General features: G+C 39.4%; 1 protein-coding gene across 1 annotated transcript in view; it reads right to left on the reverse strand.

Moving 5' to 3' along the window:
• Positions 1-12,491, reverse strand: part of LOC106941774 (GDNF family receptor alpha-2-like) — a 71,724-nt gene extending 59,233 nt beyond the window's left edge. The window contains exons 1-2 of the mRNA XM_015024891.1: positions 11,793-12,491; positions 10,362-10,709 (exon numbers count right to left, since the gene is read on the reverse strand). Of these exons, the coding sequence (XP_014880377.1) occupies positions 10,362-10,709; positions 11,793-11,844 (400 nt within the window). The 5' untranslated portion in view covers positions 11,845-12,491. The remainder of the gene's footprint in view (positions 1-10,361; positions 10,710-11,792) is intronic.
• Between the last annotated feature and the right edge of the window lie 5,866 nt (positions 12,492-18,357).

An 18,357-nucleotide genomic window follows, 5' to 3' on the forward strand; every position in this document is an offset into this window, starting at 1 on the left:
CCCTTTGAAACAAGGAGGGGGAATTTTATTTTAGAAAAGATTTTAAAAAAAAAAAAAAAAAAAAAAAAAAATGAACACAGAGAAAATGCCTTTTTATTCCAGGGTTTTAGAGAAACCCTCTCTGCAATATCCATCCATCCACCATGGCTTCTGTTTATCCAGGGTTGCGTCGCAGAGACAGAAGCCTAAGCAAAGAGGTCCAGATTCCCCTCTCCTTAGTCACTTGAGCTAAATCCTTCAACCTTTCACCCCTCCAGTCTGACACAGCAGGAAAGCCAGAGCAGTTTACTAAACTTTAATCAGCTTCATCAGAAACATGTATGATGACAGCGGGGTGTCGCACCATGGAGTGTAGACCGACAAATCTATTTAGCAGGTTTAGGTACTTTAATTGAAAGTGAGAAGCATATCTTCTGGCGACATACTCCATCATTGCGTATTGCTGTGACATTAAGTCATTAAGTCTTAGTTAATTTAGACTTAACTTCTATAAGATGAGATGAAACTGAATCATTTGTCTCTAAGCAACGCCGCTGATTTGGTAAGACCTCACCAGGTGGCAGTTTCTGCGCTTTGCTCAGTGACAGGTTTTGATGCACAGCACACCGCTTTGAAACCTTTTTCTAATTGTGTGTTGCGTGACGGCAGAGCAGACCCGGGCCAAGCAAAGCAATGCAGTGCCATCCTGCACCATGTGCCCGAGACAAAATAATCTTTTACTTCAGCACAGTGCTCTCTGATGGTGTCTCAGAACTATCAAATTGAAGAAATTATGCAAGCAATATCTAGCCACATTTCAGAAGCCAGTGTTTGTTGTAGATTTCTTTGGGCAGGTTGTCATATTGTTCCTTATTTAGTCTCGAGTAAACAAAGAAGAGGGTTTTGTTTAGGTTAAGAAGCAGCAGAGCATATTTAAACTTTACCATAGCATTCTGACTGGTTATTTTATTCTCTCCCACGCCAAATGCTTTGCTTAGGAGACTGCTGAAAAAAAGAAAATAAATAAAAAACTGTTCATCTGTGCGGTCTTCAAGCAACCAGCTCTGCCAAACAGGATGTGACTTTGAGATGTAGGTCCTTCTCCTCACTAGTCATGCCGGTGTTGGATGTTAGTTTTACTAACTTTATAAGGCATTGTTCCTTTTCATTTAAAAGGAATTTCAGTTTGAGTTTTTTATACCCATTGTTTGTTTTCAGGACGCTTCTCAAATGTCTGGGCGGACAGAATTAAGTCCCCACAGAACTTGATATGGTCCGATATCTTTTCAGTTTGTTTGTTTATGTCCGAGCACTTAAAAAAACTTCCCTCATATGGTCCAGTTGAAGCATCCCTGCAGTGCCATAATGCTGTCTGTCCTCCTTCCAGATCTTAGCAGTATGGGTCTGTGTGTTTTTTTTCTTTTAAAAAGTATCTGCTTTGTGAGCTAGAGACACACCATACTGTGGTCAGACGACTCCATAGGAGGAAGGGATGAAGCAGAATATATACCCTTCACACTGCCAAAACAAATCCAGTGTCCTATTTTTCCTTGTATAGCAGTTTACATATTGTATATAGTGTCTCTCTAGAATCATGCTGTGGCATCATGTCAGAGTAAATCTCATTAGACTTGATTGGATGTTCTGAGGACTTTGCTTTGCTTTGCTTGAAGTGCTGCTTTTTTTTTTTTTTTACAGAAATATGGGTTTTTCTTTGGGTTGAATTGCTTAGACAAAAAAAAGTAAAATGTATCCTGTGAGAAACTGGTAACCAGTGTATTCATTTAAGAGCTGGTGTCTTAGAGATTAGATCGGCCCTAAAAGATCCACCCGACACGGCCGACCTTAGCCCATAGACACTGTGTCTGAGCCCAATCCAACCCAACTATTCACTCTAATTAGAGGCCTGAGCCTGAAGTCAACCTGACATATTGTTTTAAACTGCAACCAGTTTAAAGTACTTCCAGACCTCTGACTTTACACTCTGCTGGAGTCATTAGTGTAACTTCTCCCATTTTAAGTTTTTGTTTAACAAGTTTCAGCTTAATTGTATCACATGTAATCGCAGGGTGAGTCAAGTGCAAACCTTATGGGATGTGTGATTGATAGGAGCGGAGCAGGGCGGGACTAGTGGCATTAGTTGTGCAGTGTGCAGCGCTTGTGACAGTCTAATTAACCTCTGAACTCTACTTTCTCAACAGCATAAATTTCCCACTCCTCTATTTAAACAATAGTACGTAAATTAACACAGTTTTATGTCTGTGCTGTATGTATTGTAGCCTGTTTGTAGCCGACCATCAAGCATATGATTTTGGCCTGATGTGACTGCGGTTTTGTGTTCAGTTGGGTTATAAAGAAAATCTAAACTCTAGTATGATGTGATCGATTTTCCTTGTGTTGGTCAGGATTGTGACAAAGAGATTTTGCATGATCTGCAAAATCACCAGTAAAGATGACATTACTGTAATGAAACCTACTGAAAACCAAAGCATACACTAGTGTTCCAGTGTCCTGTTTTGACGTAAATTTATTTATTCTGCCGTTGCTTTTAAAAGGATTGTAGACGGCTTTAATGTCTGTCTTGGTTCTTAACACAGCGCAGTAAAAGTACATCTCTCGTATGCAAACAACTTGTGGCTAATGTTGCATCTGTGTTGTGATGGCTCAGAATGATTACATCCTTTGTACTGATGCATCTCCACTTTTTTTCTTATGTGTGTTCTTTTTAACAAAGCAAAGATGAGGATGTGTGACACCGCAAACGTATTATTTTCCTTTTTTTCTTTTTTCTTTTCCGAATTGGACACAGCCGAACACAGACGAGGCACAAATCCAGGTAACGGCTCAGCTTCTGAAGTGTTATTGACATTTTAAACTCAATTTCAAACCTTACAAATAGAATATTGGATTAGCTCAAAATAGTATTTCAAGTCACAACTCCACTCCTCCATGGCATGATGGGCAAACACAGCAAGAAATGAGTTTTGAAATTTCCAGCCTTTACCTTTGGCTGTATGTAAATACTAGGATTCACACAGTTGCTTTAACTAAGTTAGATGCATATTTGGTGTCATGTAAAAATGTCCAGTTGACGTGTAAAGCCACTGGCTGTAGATTTACTCTTACAGGGACAGAGCTGATAGAGAATACAAATTAACAACTATTTCACCAGTAGTTTGTAAATAACTGCTTTATGTTTACTGTAGGAATGATTAGAAATGCGAACACAGGTACATCTCAATAAATAAGAACACCATTATTCATTTTAATAACTCACTTCAATTACATTACACAAATGTAATATAAAATAATAGATTTCAAAATTGATTTTATTCAACTTTGATGTTTATGGCTTACAGATGAATAGAACCCAATTTCAGTTTGTCAGATTATATAGGATCAGTCAAAAAAAAAAAAAAGTTTTAATACAAAAATGTTATGTTGTGCTCACATTGTGGCCTAAGGATTGTAAAAAACTATTGACTTGACCAATGTCCAGCAGGTTTCCTCCATAAAGTTCAAGTATCAACTATCTCCAAGCACGAAAACAAAAAGTTAAATGAAAGAAAAAAAGTGAGGGACAAAGCCATCAGTTTCAATTTTTCATTCACTGTAACGTATAAAGATCAAAATTAGCAGAAAGATATATTACTGCGTACAATGAATCTGTTTCTTTACTTTAAAATTATTATTGACCTGTGACTTTCTAATTTGTTAATCTATAGATTAACTATTTATTATACAAGACAAATGGATTCTCTCCCATTTGCATTTGAAATTACTCCATACAGAAACTTTTACCCAGTACTGAGAGAGTTCCAGGGAGCAAGAAAGACAGAAAGACCACCAGGCCCAGTAGTTGTCATTCCGCATTCATTCAGCCCCCCCTATGCACTTTTCTGCCAGGAATGAGCTTTAATGCCCACATCATGACGGTATTCAGCGAGCAGAATAGCCCGTCACTTCTTCTCACCTCTGATAGAGTGCCTGAGAACTCACTCTACTCTAAAAGGCTAATCTAAAACCCCCACTAGTCGGCCCTCATTTCAGCTGCACTGTCACACGCTGCACCAGCTGCGTGTTGAATGGGTGCCTTCCTGAGCTGTTCACCTTACATTATAGGAAATCATTAGACAGATTTACGTGGACAAATGGCACGGGGTTTTGTCATAATATTTTGCCGATCCGTCTCACATTTTGGGGATGAAGAATGAAAGGCGAAGCAGCAGGTATGAAAAGCACATGGAGGGGAACGGTCTGAATGATCCTATTGATCACATCCAGAGGCTATCGGCATGTCCCTCCTCCATATGATGATATATTCACCTGGTGTGTACCAGATGGGATGCAGGGACAGGGGGGGGGAACACGGAGGACATATTCAGCATGCAGGAGCCTGTTCCCCCTGCTGAGCTTGTGTGCCCTAACATGCAGGGCAGGCTGGAAAATGTTCTGCTTATGACAGTGGATGGCTAAGGTAATGACCAGTGACTGCTACCATTGCTCATAGTAATGATGATTTCACCCTGGAATACGACACACTTTTTGCAACCCCATCTCACTTTTTTTTCTGTAATTTTCTCCAAAGATTTCTTAAACTCTTTTCATTCTTATGTTCTTTGCTTTTACTTGCATCTCTCTGTCATTTCTATCCTTTTTTTTATTTAACAACCCCCATCTTTCACTGTCTTGTTGCTTTTCTTCACTGTCTCATTTACAAATTTTCCCTTCCTAATAACGTTCAAAACATTTTATCCATTTTATGTAACTTGCTTCGGCATAGCGGGCCAGCAACATCTTTACTGTGCTGATGTCAACAAAAACAAAAGACTCACTCAAATCAATTCGACTTTATTCTAAGGGATTTATACAAGCACAAAAGGGTTTTTTCCTTTTTATTTCAACAGTCAAAGTTTGCCCAGTTAATTAAGCTGCTCTGAAAGATCCTGCATGCAAGATATCCAATTCCTGCTTGGAGACCCAGGTTCGTATTTCTGAGCAGCAACTATAAAATAACACATGTTGGAGGTGGGGAGCTTATCGTTTAAACGGCCAATTCCGTTGCAAACCTACAAGACCATATTCACATGAGACCCGAGGCACAATTGAAAATGAAATACAGCCACCAATATAATATCCCTCAAAAAGCCAATATTTCTCACTTATTAATTACTTCTTGGCTTGGAGCTGCTATATAGACCCCACTGCCTCACACCAGCCACTTCACAGCAGAAATCACCCGTTATCCATCAAGAGTGAATGCGGCGCCACGTTGAATTCAGCCGACACTTTGTGTTAGAAAACACAATTAGCAGGTCATCAACAGTAATGATTTAAAGACTGGCAGTAACGGCCTCTTTAGTGAATATTTTAAAGCCAATGGACAGCTGCTTTTGTGGAGACAATAGTGATCAAGAACACTGGAACACTAATCATTCTTTTTACTGACATGCTCAAAGCATAATTCATTTCTGGAACCGAATAAGACACAGTTGTCGCAGTTGTTCCATAAGAACACTCTCTGCCGAGCAATCCAGCTGATCTCCTAGGTAATGTTGCCTAAGCGCCAAATTCCCCAGAAGTCCACTTTTAAGTGAGGTGTAAGCAAAGGATCAAAACGAATGCACGTTTGATGACGTGCTAAAAATCACGGGACCATCGAGTGGCCTGGCATGAAAGCTACAGGTGACTCGAGGTGTGTTGGCAGTGCCGTCTAAACGTGGGGCGTTTTTCCCAATCAGCGTATTCAGTTTCCAGGCAGAGGTCTCATATAAACATAGCCTAGGGCTGACCTGCAACAATTATGGTTGCAACAAAATGAATATTGCTGGCAAATGATACTGATGTGTCCTGAAGTGAGATAAGTGCCACACAATCAAAATAAAAATGTAGATCATGTAATGCTGATTTATTGCAGTGTGTTTATTTTATGCAAACGTGATTGATTTAATGAAGTCGCAGAAAGGAATTAGTATTAGCAAATGGCTATTCTCGAATGACCCAAATACATATCAAGAATGAAAAACCTGAATCTGGACGTTCCTTGTGTCAAATTTGCTAATGAAAATATCTGAAACTCTGCATGTTGGACCTGAAATATCTTGTTTGCTATTAAAGTATGAATGTCATTTGAAGCTCTAGATCCTTTCCACCAGGGCAACTTCCACTAAATGCGGCTATACTTGACTTTTAAGGCTCTAAGCAGACGACAAATTACTTTTAAATATGTGTGACATTTTCAGTTATCAGACTGAGAGCAGTGAGAATTATATGTCATGCAGTTTATTTAACAAAAAGGTTTAATGGATAAGCTTTGCCCCGTCTCATGTTTTCTTTTGTTGTCAAATTAAATCTAGCAGAGACAAGAACTCTGCTCTTCACACATCATTATTTTCTCTGTATGAGAATGTGCTTAAAAATCAACAGCTGAAGTAAGCTGGATTAAAGCAAATCTGAACAAGTCGTGCTTTTGAATTTCTTAAAGACTTGGAATGATATTTAGAAAATAATTTTTCATTGAGACATGAAAAATGCTTTGCCTCGCTATGACAGTCTGAGTTCCCAGGATTACAAAGGAATGCTTATGGCATTCTCGAAATGAAAAAAATAAAAATAAAAAATCAGTCATATTTCCGCATCTTGTAACTTTCACGATAAATAATTTGTTACAGGATAACAGCTTCTTTCATAGTTTAAGGGGTAAAATTGGTCCATCAAACAAAAGCGCATTTTGTCTAATCTAACATGCACTTCAGTGAGTTGATCTACAACATGTCAGCAGTGAATACTGAGTGAAGACCATACAAAATTAAAACTCCACTGTCTCTTGCTAAGCTGAAGTCTATCTCCTGAATATATTTCCAGTTGCTGTCATTATGTGACAGATGCATGCACAGTCACATTGTTACGCATTATATTTCAGGTGCATTGATTTGTTAACTTCACACTGGACAGTAAAAGTCTTTGCTTTTCTTTTTCAAAAGAAATTAACATTTTAGGTTTTCTGATCATAAGACTTTGGACAACTAACAACTAGTTCATTTAAAATCTAAGTCTCTGGTTTAAGTTGATCTTGCAGCTGGACTGCTGTCAAGTCAATGTGATTTCATAAGCCACAACTTTGCCATTTCATTAGATTATTAACATTTTTGGTGAATGTCATGTTCTACTTTTCCGATCTGAATTTCTGATTTTTATTAGCTCAAAGCCATAATCATCCAAATGAACAGAAATAACATAACGTTCCTCTTTTTAAATTGAATTACTAAAATAAATTAACTTTTTACCAATGTTCTTATTTATTGAGATGCTCCCATAGTCAAACCAAATTGGATCTGCATTTTCTACAGAAACTGACCGATCAGTGATGCAGTGAAAGTTTATTACAACCTTACAACTGCTTATGTGCTTTTTAGTCAGTAGTTCAAGTAACTGATGTCTCATTTTAAGTGCCAACTTCAAGCATGTTCAAAAGCCTGGTGTGATGAGATATCAAACATTAGGTGTGAGAGCAGGACTTAATATTATTGGTTCATCTGGCTTTCAGCATTTACATTTTTAGTGCTGCATGTTTTATCAGTTCCACTTTGTTCATGAGTCCAAACGTTGACACAAGCCATTACAAAGCACCCACAGGTTGAGACTGGAAGTCTTTTGCACAAATCCTAAAGCAGAAGTAGAAATTACAAAGGCTTTTCTTCTTGTTTTTGCCTGTTAAAGCTTCACTACTTCTACTTTTCCATCTTGCACACTTGTCATCTTCTAATAGGAATAAATACCAAACTCACATTGCAATATCTGCATATATCTTGAATCCATATTAAATCTGAGCATGTCTTTTTCCACAGAAGTGGTGGAAATATCATTTTACAATGATCTGCAGATATTCATTCTTTGCTGTTGGCTTTAGATAGATGTTGTACACTAACCCAAGTCTGCTTGTTTGCACAATGGATTGTGATTAGAGTAAGCTGCACTGTAACAGCTTTTCATATGCGTTTAAGAGGGTTTTATCTCTGAGGACTGACACGACCAAAATGGGCCAGTGCAGAGGAGTTTTCCGCAGAAAAGAGCGTGCGGCACATAAAGATGCTTGACAGCCCGGACGACTTGCACAACACAGTCATGCACAAGCACCCCGACTACTGCCGTACATGTTAGAGGAACGAAGGAGAGTGTTTGGAGAAATGACTTGCTGATCATTACTCAGAGTAAAAAAAACGAGGCGAAAGATATGAAAGACATAAAGCCTGGGGAGCATCCATGTCACTGTCTTTGCTTTGCGCTTACGTCAAGGAAGCCGCTGCTGTCCTCTGTCTATCGAAGTGTAACTGGTGCTATGAGCAATCAGCGTGGTGAATCATTTCACGGATCACCAAACATGAGTCCAGAACACTCAGGGGCTCTGCGACATTTCCACCATTACCCCTTATGTCAAAACAGCTGAGTGCATTATGTCATCCAAATTGACAGTGTCACTTGATACCATTCACAGACACTCAGGCCACACACATACAAGCATCACAAAAATGCTAGTCTTGAGTCAGGGTTACCAGTCTTTTAGGCTGTACTCATCAACCTCTCTAACAGAGCTAGTTTTGTCAGATTTCCTTGCGGGAACGTCTGCATATATTAAGTTTCTGTGTCTAAATATACTCTTTTACTGGACACTTTATTAGATACACCGGTTTTATTCCATCTTAATACAAATATCTTAATCACATAATCACTTGGCAGAAACTAAATGCATTCAGGCATTAAGGATGCCCAAAGCATCTTCTCCTGTGGTGAAGATGCTCTGGGCATGGCATGGTTCTTGGTGCCAGACAGGCTGGGCTTTCAGAAATTCTTGCTCAATGGCAGAGGGGGCTCCAGAAAGGAGAAAATATCAAATGGCCAGCTGTTATCTGGATAAAAATGTCTCAGAGGTCAGAGGAGACTGAGTAGACTGATTTAAGATGACAGAAAAGCAACAGAGAACAAGCAGCTACTCTTTAAAACCAAGGTGTGCAAAACAACATCTCTGAATGCACTACAGGTCAAAGCATGAGACAGATGGGCTACAGCAGCAGAAGACCACACTAAGGTGCAACTCTTGTCAGATAGGCGTAGGGCACGAAGTCCCACTGACTTAGCAAAATTGGACAAACAGATCAAAAGATCTTGCCTCGTTTGATGAGTCTCAGTTTCAGCTGCAACACTGGGATTGTAGATCACAATTTGGCATGAAAAACATGGACATGTGGACCCGTCCTTCCTTGTATCAAAGGTTCAAGCTGTAGGTGAAATAGTGTGGGGGATACTTTTTGGCACACTTTGGATTGTTTTAGTAGTAATTGAGCATCAACACACACCACAAGTAAACGCCACAGCCTGAGTAATGGTGCTGACAGTCTCCATCTCTGTACGACAGCCGTCCTCTGATGGCTCCCTCACAAAGCTCAAGCCATCTCAAACCTCCATAGTTATCAAACCTCAATGGAGTAGCATGCCTTTAGGATGCAGGGGAAGAGGAGATTCTCATCAAGGATGTGCAGTTGACAAATCTCCAAAAACTGTATGAAATAAGGAAGTTATGTGGGCAAAAGGGCATTAATCCTGGTGTTAGCAAGGTGTGCCTAAAAAGGTGACGGCATACGTACAGTGGCAGAGGTTCAAGCTGCCATCTGCTCTTAAATGAGAAGCAGGATAAAAAACAGTAGGTTACAATGTTTCCAGAGTGCAATCCTCTGTACTGGTTAAGTGGACACATAGGGACGCCTGTGCTCTACAACCGTAACCTAATTACAAGGTAAAAAGGAACACTTTAGGTAAAAACCAATAACTGGACCACCTAATGTAATCCCATTACACCTCCATTATATTTGAACCAGAGGAAAGTTGCAAAACATGTGGTTTTCATTTGGGGGTGTGAGGGGGGTTCAGAGTAGCACAATAAGAGGACGTGAGAGAGTACATTATGCTTTACTTTCCTCAGAACACACAATGATGCCGGAGAGCTCTGGGATGCTATAAAGCAAAAATGTGCATATTATTAATGACAGTGCATTACACGTGTATGCTCCCAGATAATTTACTGCACCAGCAAACACGTGTGTTGTCGTGGGCATGTTATTTAGTATTTCACCATCAGGCTCGTGAAGAGCCCTTCAGAGCATCCTTAGTTATAAGATGACTGATGAGGTTCGCTGAATTCACAGCCAGTCACAGAGGGGGCATAGAAGGAGGCGAGCTGAGAGACACTAAAGACCGAAACTGTTTGAAACAAGCCGATGAAGGTTAAAGCTTTACAGAAACAACAGCTAGTTTTATCATGATGCCAAAATGAGCATATGGCTATTTTTCTAAAGTGACTAATCCTATCTGCTCTATCTGCTCCCTACCTTCATTGAGGCCCATATGAATGGTCCAGTAGTTCTGTAGGCACTGCAGCTCATTCTTCATGGCCCTCTTGCAGCGGCAGTCATACAGAGAGCTATTGTGCAGAACTTCCAGGGCAGCCTTGCAGTCCCGGTTGTTATCCAGCATGGCATCCTTCTCCTTGCCCACGAGGCACTGGCGCATCACTCTGTACCGAGGGCTGCAGCGAGAATCCTGGCTGCACATTTCACTGGCCTGGATGCAGTCTACCCACTGTGACTGAGCCTCACGTGTAGACCTGGTGCCTGGAGATCCTTGGGATTCATTGGCCACCATGGGCACTAAAACAGCCGAAGAGCCTTCTAAAGAACCTAGACATGGAGGAGAAGGTTTATTTGAAGCAGAAAGGTGAACAATATGGGAGTTATTCTGATTGTGGCTGATGATCAGTCACAATCAGGCCACTGTCATATATATATATATATATATATACATATATCAGCACTTTTGAACCCTTAGCAGAGAAAAATGTATTCGATATACCTCAGTGCTGGTAGGCACTTCCATGCCCACCTCATGTAAACATTAGGAAAATTTAAACTTCTCCAAGGCTTTTAAATCTCACAACGTAACTCAGAAACGTTTTTTTTTTATCTATTCATGTCATATCTGAAATTAATTAATATCTCATATAAAACATTGTTGCTGTTATTTATTGAACTGACAACAATTCAATAATTGTTGTCATTTCCAACACAGTGATCCTCGGAAGGAGCAGAGTCTGTCTGACTTTTACAAGACTCAGGACGCGAACCCACCTTTACAGGCAAACGAAGTGCAGACAGTTTTGGTGAAATGACAAGAGAGACCCCTTGTGATGACATTGTGAATTGAGCAACCGAGAGCTAAGGGTGTGCTGTATCGATCCTGGGTGCAAAGCCAATGTTACATAAAAGTTCAGTAGAAAAAATGTCATTCGTCAGTTACAGGATTTTAATAGGTAAACACAACTATTGTGTTTATTCTAAATATATTAGAGGTGGTAAACAGTGAGATAAAAACGTATTGCATGAAACACTCTTGCATATTTTGCTTTGAATTCATAGGAAACAGTTCGTTGTTAAAATAAGAAGAATATTTAACCTCCTTATGTCCGTCGCAGAATCTCTGTGGGATAAAAAGTTCAAGTTGAGCTGCTTCAGCATTCACCTGCTTCAAATTGCGTGTATTTGTAATGTGTTGCTGTAATTGACATCAGTCATTATATAACTGAGTCGATCAGCTTTTGCCATTAGAATTCCGTGGCTCACAACAAGCACATTAACTTTGGACTGGCAGATACTTCTAGTTTGATCAAAGTGACGGTAATCTCTTACAACTATAACGCTTTTGAGATTTACTAAGGAAATTCAAAACAGAAAAAGACCAATAACATTTAATGCCATACTTCTTACCTAAGAGCACAAGAAAAACGCAGAAGCACATCCACAATGTGCCAGACTTCATGTTGAAATTGTTAAGACTCCAATTAGACTAATATCTCCAGCTCTTCAAAGGTTTATTCCTTTCTCCAGATTCTTGACAAAGTCTAACTGAGGAAAACACAAGAATAAATATCCTAATTTATTCCAAAAGTAATACACATCCCCCAATAGAAAATGAAAAATATATATATATATATCCTCGACGCCCAAAAAGATGGAAAATCCACAATCCTTTGCTTTTGCTTTTACTGAACAAGTCAGGAAAAAAAAATTCCCTTAGATTCGGGGAAAAAATGAAAAAGAAATTAAATGCAGTCAGCTAGTGAATCCATGAAAGCTGCTTCTCGGGGTCCGCTGCGCTGCGTTCATACCGACAAACTACTGAGACGTGATGTGTCCGCATTATGGGCTCAGTCTGGCCGCCTTTCTTGCCCCCCTTGCAGGCAGTTTGTCCCACAAACAGTTCCCAAAGTGCCTTACAGAAAAAAATCTGTTATCTATGCCAGCACATTAAAGGAGGTAGAAAGAACTCGTCTGAAAGTGCTACAACCCGATGACTTGTTTTCTCCCCTTCTCTCCCTCCACTGGGTTCCTCTCAAAGCTGTGCGCTCCTGTGGAAGGAGCGAACGCGTCTTTTTCACTGACTGCACGCGTGTCGAGGCATCCACAGCACTTTATAAAGGAAGGAGGGAGGGGGGTGGGGGGAATGCATCGCTGATCCAGCAGAGGGCGCTGCGAGAAGGAGTTCTCATTGGAAAGCGCGGCGCACACGGTTCCCACAGAAGCCCAATAATAAATGTTGCCCTACAGAATGTTGTACTTTTCCTGCTGAGAGAGAGAAAGAGAGATGGATGTGAGGGGGTGCGACGGTGGCATGTGAAAAAGTGACCTCAAATGGCCCCTGATGTTTATCTTTGATTACACTGCATTTGGAAGTTTAAGGGAAAGGAAAAAAAAAAACAAAAAAAAAAAACATTGTGTTAATGTTCAAATTGTCGTGAAGCTTAAAACAGAGTTAGGTTATTAAAAAAATGTCCCACGGTTTCAACATCTAACAGAGCTCTGTTCTATCCGTCATCTAAGCGTTTACCAGAACTGCACACACTGTCATCTAAACAGACGTGCTGGGTAAGGAAGGGCCAAGCCAAGAGCCAAGACGCCCATGGTAACTCTGGAGGAGCTACAGAGATTCATAGATGACAGAAGCCCTGCTTTGCCTGACAAATATTACAAGTCTGGCTTTTATGGAAAAGAAGCAAGAAAAAGGCTGAAAGAAAGACATAGAGGTCTGTTTGTAGTTTGCTGCTGCAAACATGTGGAAGTAGTTCTCTGGAATAATGAGACTGTTTGTCTAGTACACTGCTCGCCACCCAATGGTCCACACCATTCCCTCAATGATGCATATTGGTATCATTCTGTAGAGGTTTTTCTTTAGCATGAACAGGGAAGCTGGTCAGAGTTTATGAGACAATTAAGAGGCTGTTAGATGCTGCAAAAGACTTAAAACCTTGATGGAGGTTCATAGAGTACAAACACTAAGCATGTAGTCAGAGATACAATAGATGGGTTTGATCAAATCATATTCATGTGATGGAATCAGCCAACTAAAGGCTAAAGCTAAGTCCAATAAGAATATTGGGACAAGGCTTGAGAATTGTTATTCACAGATGCCCTACGTCTTCATCTGATTGAGCTTCATATGGTTTGTAAAGAAGCATGGGTAAAGACGTCAGCCTGCAGATTCAAAAGACGAAAGGCGGTTCTCCATAGTATGGACCCAGCAATAAACATAAATACAAATGCATGCAACACTTCAGAATTTTAATTTAAAGAAATAATATTGTGTTGTTTTTCTTCCATTTCAATAAAAATGTGCTCTACTTTGTTAGTATTATTTCAAAATCCCTTTAAAATTCATTAACGTCAATGGTTGCAAGCACCGTCAGAAAACGTGAAAAAGTCCAAATAGAGTTCTAATGCCTTTACAGGTTACTCTGTGGAGACTTAACCCAAAACCATTCAACATCCTGTAAAGTAGTAACCATTTTATTTCAAGGAATTTGGCAAGGGCATTTGCTGCATTAATATTTCAGGCTAACATCAGGATTTTTCCCCCGCGCCCGCATCTGCAAATTATTTTAGGCCTAGAGTTCAAAGGTGGAGACAGCAGTAAAGATGAGAATGTCACAATTCATTTTGATAATAACCAAGCACTTCATATCTCATCTGTGCTCCCACACATCAGTAAAATGATGAAAAGAAAAAAAAAAAAACGAACACAATGTCTCATTTCATAGAGCGCATATTGGCTCAGAGGAAATAGGAAAGCCCGCAACCAGCTGAATCTGCCATTTTTCAGCGTGGCTTTGCATCAGACAAAATGACTTTGTCGCACATCGTTGCTTAAATCCTGCCCAGAATGTCATAAATCTTTACAAATCTTGAAAACAAAGTCTCCATTTGGAAGTGATGACAGTGACAAACTGCACGGCCACCAGCTCATAATGACGTTTGACTGTCAGCCTGGGCTGTCGTCCAACAGGGAAAAGAGCTCACCATTATAATGCCAGCATCAGCCTCATTCTGCCTATATTGGCCCTGGCTTGTAGTTGTCCCCTGAGTTTGAAGTCGCTGCATTATGAGCACTGTGTGAAGCGTCGTCCCACCATCATGAATATCCTCTAAATGTCGTGGAATAGTGCTGCAGTGACGGGTACGGTCTATTCCTGCGCCGTGCAGAAGCAGAGGTGCTTATCTCTGAAAGTCACACATTTGAAATTCAAGAACAAAGTCTGTATACCCCCTGGGATATTTTTCACATGTTACTGTGTATACGTTTTCCATATGTTTTATGCGAATTACAATCACATAATGTGGTGCATAACAAGGAAGAGAAAGAAAAGCTGTGATTTTTAAAAAAAATGTTTTTCTAGAATGGATGGACTGCCACACCACTCAAGTCTTTTTATGACTTCAGCAGATTTTCTTCCAAGCTGTGCTGTGTTCAGGTCCATCCTGGCATCAAGAACGACCAACTTCCCTGAAGCGGACCATATCCACAGCGTGGTGCTGTCAGCACCAGGTTTCTCCTTGGGGACGATAATCGACAGTGTTCATTTTCCTCCCATGATGAATTGAACAGAACTCCATGAGATAACCAAAGCAAGAGATGTAGTTTTATAAACTAACCCTGCTTTGCACTTCTCCACAATGGAATCCTTGACATTTTATCATGCTCCCTGGTCTTAACAAGGTTATGTTTTCACTTTCACTTACGTTCTCCGACGAACCTCTGAGGCCTTCACAGAAGAGCTGCATTCATACTGATATTAAATCACGCACAGATTCTGATTAACTTTACCGTTGAGATGACTTCTGAAGGCAATTGGGAAATCAAAATAAAGGTATTTTATATATATATATATATATATAAACAAGTATATAAACAAGTATGATTTTTATTCCAATTCCAATTGTAAAAATAATTGGAATTAGAATATTATGTCAGAGTTTGTCTATCACACAAGATTCCAGTACAACACATTGAAGTTTGTGGCTTTAGCATAACACATTGTGAAGAAGTTCAAGGGGAATGAATATTTCAGGACTGCAGTGTATGGTATTCATACAGACTACATGAGATGTCTATACATTGATGCATTGCTCTAATTTTAACACTGTAGGGTAGAAGAGTTTAGGGATATACATGCTAAGTATCTAGTTCCGTTTTCTTTTTTTATTATTATTTAACAGCTGAAACTCCTGAATCAAACCCTTTTTTCCTCTATTTCCAAAATAGTGCTATAATGAATACTTTTCTCAACTCATTTTTCTCCCTGTCAGGTCCAAGGTCAGACTTCATTTCTGTTGACTTGCACAATTCATGATCTCTGAGGATATTTAAACACCCCATTCTGACTACATTATACATTTGCAGGGTTTTTTTTTTTTCTACTTGCGCAATTAGAAAAAACCCCCGAGGGAAACACACACACTCACACATTTACATGACTCCCCTACTTGCATACTCTTCAATTAATAGGCATACTTATGTGCAGTGGAGAGAGACGGTTGCACCACAAACATATGCCAGATAACTGTGTCAAAATAAGATGGCACAAAGCTGTGACAGTCGGGGATTACAAAGCCAGATATGGAACCCATTGTTCTCACTATTGAGAGTAATCACAGTCAGCTTCAGAGAAGTGTGGCTAATATGCTGAATATACATGGTATCATTAAAAATTCACAGTATAATAATGAAATAATCATTCAAATAGTTGTCAAAGTTAAGGCTGAAAGCAATAACAGCTGGAGAGCTGCCATGGAGCTCAGGCTTCCTCTCAGGGGTCAAATAAAAGCTTAGTCAGTCTGAAATTGTCACCTTGAAAGCATGACTGACAATCGTGTCGTTTAAAATGTTCTCAGAAACACTTTCAGAGTGCGTCTCATACTGTGGTCAAGATTAAAAAAGGCCAGCGTTTATTTTTGACTTGAGATTGGCTCTAATTAAAGACATTTACAGGGGCTTGGAATGGTTTCACACCAATGATAGAAAGATAACGACTGAGAAGTCTGCTTTGTTTCTGCTGTGCAAACAGAATAAGATATGAAACAGCTCAGCCATGTCATATGTACATGTAACTACAAGCCACTGAAATTAGCCTGTTCTGTAGTATAACTCAGGTTAACCGTTAGCTGCAGTCACGCCCTTTCATATCTGGACATGCACGAGGAAATGAGGCTCATTTTAAGGAACGTCAACTCCTGTTATCTCTATCTGTGTCCTTTTCTTATATACTGCTTTAAATAGTGGTTGTGTGTGTTTTTGTTTTTTGTTTTTTATTCGACCGATTGTCCCCAAATGATTTGATGGTTATTATCTGACTCTAGTGAACAACAAAAGCCATTGTCTAAAAATTAAGAAGTCATGAACCTTCCCAGGAGTGGACAACCCACCAAACCATATTTGGATTATGTAGCAGGACACTGATATAAAGGATTGCTATTATTATTATTAGTAGTAGTAGTATTATAATTATTTTGTTGCGCTTTCTTTTGTGCACAGTGGCAAAAAGAAGAATTCAGATTCTGATTCCACAAAGTCAATTTCCAAGGGACTTAAACATTTTGTAAAGGTCTAATCCGAGTCTGGATGCAGATCAGCTGTTCATGTTTTTAAACGACGTAGTCGAGTAGAAAGAATTCAGCGAGAAATGATCACTAAAGTGTTCACAAGGTTCTGAATGACTTATTGCCACTTTGCACAAACGCTTGATGGCACAACTACTTACAGGGCTTGGCGAACACATTTATTTATATATTTTCACACAGAGATTGCTTGTTTTGGGTGGCTTTCTTTCCTTTAAAAAAATAAATAGCATTCGAAAACTGCATGTTATTTTTGTTATGTTAAACTTCATCTGATGATCTGAAACATGTAAGTGTAACAAAATAGGAAACGCAGAACAAATCTGCAATGGATCAGATATTAACATGACTCTGTATCCAGAAACACACCAAAATAAGCTTGATTTCTGGGTTTTCCTCCTGGTACCGTTAACCAATATGACCCAACCTCACATTAGCAACAGTCTAGGGATGGATACACAGAAAACCATCCCTTACACACAAGCAGCCAAACACTCACAGAAGGTAAGCATGATTGATTAGATCAAGAATTGTGAACAAATTAATTTGTGTCATGGGAGACCCATAAAGTAAATTTATCAGGACACGAAGCTGGAGAAGAGAATAATGACAAAAAAACAGAAGTTTTGTTAATTCCCTAGGATAATATGGAACTGCCATGTAATTGGTAATTAATCTAAATATTGCATTATGGCTCTTTTCCATCCCGTTTCAATTAGTGAGGAGTAATAGGGACAGGCTAAACATGAAACCTCTGCACAACCTCTTTCATTTTGAGTCATCTAAAGTTGAGACATATTTAAAACTTACCAAAAATCCCTTGGTTTATAGTCACTTTCAAAGCACTGCAAATGCATAAGCCATAAAATATCCATATTTACGAGACTTGACATTTTTTGAAACCTCTCGGCTTTTTCACAAAGTGCCTGAAAAGAACAAAGATTCGCTTCAAATCAGTTAATTCAAATCACTGTAGGAACTAAAAAAAAATATCAATAAAGTCAATCCAGGAGAGGATTTGAAGGGCAACACCTTCAACTTGTCATTACAGGTTGAACATGTGTTTTTGCTCAGCTCACAGTTCAATACAAGCTGCCGTTGGTCTCATATGTGGCCCTAAATATCAATGCGTATGTGTCCGGCAGCTTTGTTTTGGGTTGTTTTCAGTAAGACAACACAGAATAATGCAACCTCCACTAGACTCTCAGAAAGCTATTGACCTGTTAGATCCATTTGTTTTGCAGCCGTTTCAGACGTTGTTCATTTTTATCACATTACTTCGACAGAAATTGAATTTTCTCTGATGCATTTTTGTTTCCTAAGTGCTGTTTTCTTCTCTATGGGAGTATAGTGTTTCTGATGGTGTGGTGATGCAAAAACACTT

Source organism: Poecilia latipinna, unplaced genomic scaffold (genome assembly GCF_001443285.1).
Source record: "Poecilia latipinna isolate Pla-1442-1.1 unplaced genomic scaffold, P_latipinna-1.0 Scaffold94, whole genome shotgun sequence".
Classification (NCBI taxonomy): Eukaryota; Metazoa; Chordata; class Actinopteri; order Cyprinodontiformes; family Poeciliidae; genus Poecilia; species Poecilia latipinna.